This window comes from Actinia tenebrosa, unplaced genomic scaffold, assembly GCF_029948245.1.
Source record: "Actinia tenebrosa isolate PJP-AT-01 unplaced genomic scaffold, QUT_ActTen_1.0 PGA_scaffold0__85_contigs__length_37466705, whole genome shotgun sequence".
NCBI lineage: Eukaryota > Metazoa > Cnidaria > Anthozoa > Actiniaria > Actiniidae > Actinia > Actinia tenebrosa.
This window is the reverse complement of record NW_028292569.1, coordinates 6388762-6394582: the sequence shown is the minus strand read 5'-3', so window position 1 is coordinate 6394582 and position 5821 is coordinate 6388762. Positions and strand designations below refer to the sequence as shown.

The window sequence follows — 5821 nt, the reverse complement described above, 5'->3', positions numbered from 1 at the left end:
TCCAGTAAAAAAAAATCTAGATCTAACTTTCAGAAAATCTAAAAATCTAACTTTGTTTTCCAAACAAAACAAATTTTTAAAAGAAGATAATATATAGGTAAGTTGTAGTGCTAGGGAACGAGGTTATTCCGGGCGAAAACCCTTGGAATTAAATTCGGAAAAATTAATTTCCGACCTCGCTGGGATTCGAACCCACGACCTTCGGAATTGTACTACCGATGCTCTACCAGCTGAGCTAGAGGTCAGACTGAGAGCAGGCCGGGGTGAAACATCTATTTCACCCCGGCCTGCTCTCAGTCTGACCTCTAGCTCAGCTGGTAGAGCATCGGTAGTACAATTCCGAAGGTCGTGGGTTCGAATCCCAGCGAGGTCGGAAATTAATTTTTCCGAATTTAATTCCAAGGGTTTTCGCCCGGAATAACCTCGTTCCCTAGCACTACAACTTACCTATATATTATCTTCTACTAATTCATTAGTGCCACGCGGTCCACATACTCTCATCAAATTTTTAAAAGTTTATTCTGTCAAAGTCAAGGTTTCGGTCTCCAAAAATCATTACCGGTGATATCTATCCCAAAATACATGTTGAATTTAAAATCTTTGACAAGAGAACGAATAAGGGCTTTTTTCAGATATAGAAATCTTCAACATGATGATCTTGTAGTTAACACGACATATTTTCATTTTCAAAAACACTTTTTTTAAAAATCTAAATACAGATTACAGATTTAATTCTAATATAATATTTCGCTTTTCGTTATAAGAAAATTAAAGTAAAAAAAAAAAACGACAACAAAAAACGCTGCTACTGATCAAGGAAGTCCATTACTAAAGGAAGGACAATTTTTCTCGAAGCTTTGACGTTACGTTGGTCGAAACAAAGACAATTTCTTAACGTATGAAAATCAAGTTCTTCAAGTTGTAGTATTTCCTTATCTCTTAGAAATTTTGAGAGCCTCTCGACTCTTTTTTCGTTGTCACTAAAAACTGCAATTTGCCTAAATGGTGGACCATCCAAGGATTTGAAATACAATGTCATGACAACTAACGTGTCGAGCTTCTTTAAATTTGCGAATTCTTTAAGGTCGCTTTCAATGTTTACTCTACGTAAAAACTGTTCCAGTGATAGAGTTACAGAACTTATTCCTATTTTGAGTGGTGTTTTGGGGTTTTGAGGGACGTCTTTGTAATCTTTACGAAGAATTTCGGAATTGGTGAGACCTGAAGTGTCGAACTTGGCTGAAAAAGTGAAATGCTAAAGTGAATTTAAGATTGGTTATTTGAAGAAATAGAGGACCAGAGGCAGAGAAATATAATGGGAAAGGAAGAGAGAAAGGAAGGAAGGAAGGAAGAAAGAAAGAAAGAAGGAAGGAAGGAAGGAAGGAAGGAAGGAAGGAAGGAAGGAAGGAAGGAAGGAAGGAAGGAAGAAGGAAGGAAGGAGGGAGGGAGGGAGGGACGGAGGAAGGGAGGGAGGGAACGAAGGAAGGAAGAAACGAAGGAAGGAAGAAATAATGAATGAGAGAGAGAGTGAAAGATGGAATGAATGAAGAAAAGAAGGAAACAACGAATGAATGAACGAAAAAAGAAGAAAGGAAGGATAAAATACAAAAAAACAAACCTTAATGTTAGCAACTAAAATCATAAAACTTTATACTTACCCTCACTGACAGCATTATATAACTCATCACAGGACAAATCTGTTTTCAAAATATCCTTAAGCTGCTTTACTATTTCAACATCCTTATCTGTCTTTCTTCCAGCTCTCGGGTCAAGATTAACAGTATCAAGCAAGATAGAGGACAGCAGAAGGTAACTGACTTGTGAATATTCAAGGCCTTGACGATTATTTTGAAGGATTTTTTCGGCAACTAGAGTACTGCATGAGCCTACTAGCTCGATTGTTTTAGTGTAGGATGATGAACTTGGTGTTTGGTCTTTGCGATGGTCTGTAAAGTGGAGGACAATGTGAGTCAATGGGATGAGACACATTTAAGACAAAACTACAGATCATTGGTTGAAGCAATTCGTTAAATGAAAACTATGGATTATTAGATAATGATTATGGCGATGATGGTTACGATGATGTTGGTGATGAAACGTATGGTGGTAGTGATGATAGTGATGATGTTGACGATGATGGTGATGATGATGATAATGATGATGGTTATGAAGCTGGGGTGATGATGATGATGATGATAGTAATGAAGCTGATGATGATGATGATGATGATAGTGATGAAGATTATCAATGATGATGGTGACGATAATGATGATGGTGATGGTGATGATGTGGTAATGACGCTGATGGTGATGATGATGATGAAGATTATCAATAATGATGATGATGATCAATGATGATGGTGATGATGATGACAGTCGTGATAATGACAGTCATGATGATGATGATTTTAAGAGCATGGTGATCATCACCAATAAAGCACCTACCGATAATTTCGACCAAATTATCATTCAACTCAGCTTGACCTTGTGATAAGACATGATGATCCACCAAAGTAACAGCCAACTTTCCTTGCTCTTTCAAACCCAACAAGTCAATCTCGTCAACGAATACTAAATGTCTACAATCAATACCAAACTTCTCCATGGTAAATGTTATCTCCGTGCGCAAACGGTATTCTTTTCTGGGTATATTTAAAACTGGGACAATGATTTCTGCGACGTGCTCTGGACTACCTTCCATTGATGTTAACTAGAAATAAAAAAAAATAACAATAGACTGTTTGCAACATGGTGCTATTTCACTACCACTAAAAAAATGCTTCAAAAAAACCTTTCTTGTTTTTACAAGGGTAACACTTAGCAGCCAGTGGCTAGTAAAACTGTGGCCTTTGTTCCCTGATCAAATTGGAATTTAGACGTTGATTTTGCGGAGGGAGGAAAACTGTAGGACTCGGAGAAAAACGCTAGAAGCACAGGAAAGAACCAACAAAGGACTCTACTCACATACGACACCAAGTCCAGTGGGAATCAAACGTGGGTCGCATTGATGAGAGGTTAGCGATCTCACCACTACGCCACCTATGCTTCCTGTTAACTTTAAAAGTTATCTTATTTGAAACTTCAAAGTTTTCAAATTTGCATTCCTTAGTGTCAGTGAGAGAAGTTCTGCTGATTGTTACTAAATAATGTGTACAAGGGATTCTTGTAGTGGTAGGTAGGGCTCTTTCCATTAGGCCAAACATAAAAATAAGTGTGTTTCCTTTTGCATGAGAAAAATAATTGGGGTCAGGGGTTGGATTTTTTTTTTTAACTGATACAACAGTGGAAATGAGCTTACTGGCAACCCTGTGGTGCAATTGGGAATCAAAAAAATATTAGAGTCGGCAAAAATTGGCAAGAAAATTAGGGTGGGTCGCGCAACAGGAAACACACTTATTTTTTTGTTTGGCCTAGGGTTCAACTGATCAGTCCAGCAGCCAGTTCTCAATTGTTATGCATCAGGGCCCGGTTGTACGAAGCCTGGATAGCACTATCCCACTGATAAATCTTATCCAGTGGATAAATCTATTGCATAACAGCATCAACTTATCCACTGGATAAGGATTTATCCACCGGATAGCGCTATCCAGGCTTCATACAACTTGGCCTTGTTCTACAGAGCTTGACCAAGTTCTGAAAAACTGATAACAACTAATATGTATTTGAGAACTGGCTGCTCAGTCCATTTGATTGACTTAATGGCAAGGGTCCGTAGTAAATGATGCAAATTTTTCATGGGACAGCCATGCAATGGAGAATTTGAAAAACAAGTCAATGATAGTCCTCTTTAGCTTGAGCCTGGGGGGGGGGGGGGGGGGGTACTCCCCTATATTCGCTATACGGGGGTATGGTTTTCAGCGATTCTACTCTGGAACAGGGTATATAAAACCGTGCTCGCTCTGGGACAGGGTATATGAAATCACGCTCTCTCCTCTCTGGAACAGGGTATCCATTTTCGCAATACTGGAACACGGTATGATTTTCAGTGATCTTGCTCTGGAACAGGGTATGAATTTCAGGGATCTTGCTCTAGAACAGGGTATCTATTTTCGTACTACTGGAAAAGGTTATAGTTTTCAGCGATCTTGCTCTGCAACAGGGTATGAATTTCAGCGATTTTACTCTGGAACAGGGTCAGGGTTCAGTGGACTCAGCGGCACATCCCTACCCTAAACGGGTAAGAGTACCCCCCTCCCCCCCCCGGGAGCTTGAGTAGGTCTAGAATTTCCTAGAATATTATTTCTTTGTTTAACAATGCACATAAGAATGCAAATGAATATGAATACGAATAAAACAGAGAATTTTGTTCTCTAGGAAATGACCTATGGTCTTGGATGGGAAAACATTTTGCTTATTAGAGCAGAAGAGCAAACACAGTATAAGAACTTTCCAAACCTACCGTAAAGAGATTATATGCATAGACTATGGCAGACACAGCTGAGTCTAAATCACAAGCTTCGTTCCCAAGAACTACATGAACTGATGAATACTGACTAGACTCCAGCAGACACTAGAAGAAAAGAAAATAAACTTCGTAGAAGATGTTATTTACACTCCCATGAGAAAAGCAAAAGACAAAGGCGATGGCTGCCATGTTGGTTGACATAAAAAAAGAAACCAAGATTGAATATTTTGTTCAAATCCTCCAACATGGCCGCTTTGATGGACTCACATATGTATCAGGACAAAGGACATGGCTGCCATGTTGGTTGACATGACAAAAGAAATGGCATCCAAAAAGGCAGCTATGACCTTACGTGTAGCAGGAAAAAAGACATTGCTGCCATGTTGGTTCACATGACAATAGAAACCAAGACCTTATCTTTTGTTCATTCAACATGGCAGCTATGACGTCGAATGTCCCCAAAAATATGACACCAGATTGAGCTAAACCAATGTTGGTATGCAAATTTTGTCATACAAGTTCAAAACTCAGAAATTAATTTAGAGGATATGTTTCCCGTTTTCTAGAGAAGAAAACTTCTATTGTTTTCATGTCTAGATTGGTAGAACTTAAAAGTAATTACCTCCTAAGCTAGGATTAGGCTGTGAATTATTTACGCGCGCCGACAAGGCACACACAGACAGACAGACCAACGAGATATTGAAAGAGAACTAAACCAATAGATTAAACTCTCAAACTTACCTTTGATTTTAATAGGAAATTACTTATGGGGTTATTCATCGTTTTTTACAGATATCTTTGTAGGAATAAGAATTTTTCCTGAAGTTTTAACCCCCAGATAAATTTATCGCCAAACGTGCACTACATATGAAATATTGACTAGGCTTTCCTAGCATAGCACACAGGAATCCCAAAAAAATAATCTTAAGCAAAGTTTCAAATACAAGAAAAATCTTGACAATTTCGTTCATTTTATTATTTTTTCCTTGTCATGTTTTTGTTTAGAAATAAAATATTAAACGAAAGATGTATGATTGGTTTAGGATTTTCTGAAGGTCAATCAAGGTCACAGGTCAAGGTCACCAACCCTCTTTTTTTCTCTAACATCAAGTCTTATATATCTGATGTTTTGTACCATTAAGCTATTAGAATATAACTTCTTTCTAGTGAGGTGCTAATCAAATATAATAATGATAATAATGATGATGATGATGGTGATGATGGTAATGAAGCTGATGGTGATGATGATGATGACGATGGTGATGAAGATTATCAATGATGATGATGATGATGATGATGATGTGGTAATGACGCTGATGGTTATGATCATAATCATGATCATGAAGATTATCAATAATGAATAACTACTTCCTTTTCTAGTGAGGTGCTAATCAAATATAATGATGATGATGATGAT

At 37.9% G+C, this 5821-nt stretch overlaps 1 protein-coding gene across 1 annotated transcript; it reads right to left on the bottom strand.

Annotated features, from left to right (window-relative positions):
- Nucleotides 1–436: 436 nt before the first annotated feature.
- Nucleotides 437–5271, bottom strand: LOC116293450 (exopolyphosphatase PRUNE1). The gene is made up of 5 exons (XM_089025950.1): nucleotides 5146–5271; nucleotides 4399–4509; nucleotides 2445–2709; nucleotides 1659–1946; nucleotides 437–1239 (listed from the first exon to the last, which is right to left on the bottom strand). Exons 1-5 carry the CDS (start codon nucleotides 5182–5184, stop codon nucleotides 806–808), a joined length of 1137 nt encoding a protein of 378 aa, XP_088882076.1. The 5' UTR covers nucleotides 5185–5271; the 3' UTR covers nucleotides 437–805.
- Between the last annotated feature and the right edge of the window lie 550 nt (nucleotides 5272–5821).

Excerpts from the sequence above, each read along its gene's own strand:
- LOC116293450 (XM_089025950.1), bottom strand. The coding sequence starts at position 5,184 with ATGAATAACCCCATAAGTAATTTCCTATTAAAATCAAAG. Across the intron at positions 4,510-5,145 it reads ATTTCCTATTAAAATCAAAG|TGTCTGCTGGAGTCTAGTCA; the intron begins GTAAGTTTGAGA and ends CTTTTCTTCTAG. Across the intron at positions 1,240-1,658 it reads ATATAATGCTGTCAGTGAGG|CCAAGTTCGACACTTCAGGT; the intron begins GTAAGTATAAAG and ends TCACTTTTTCAG.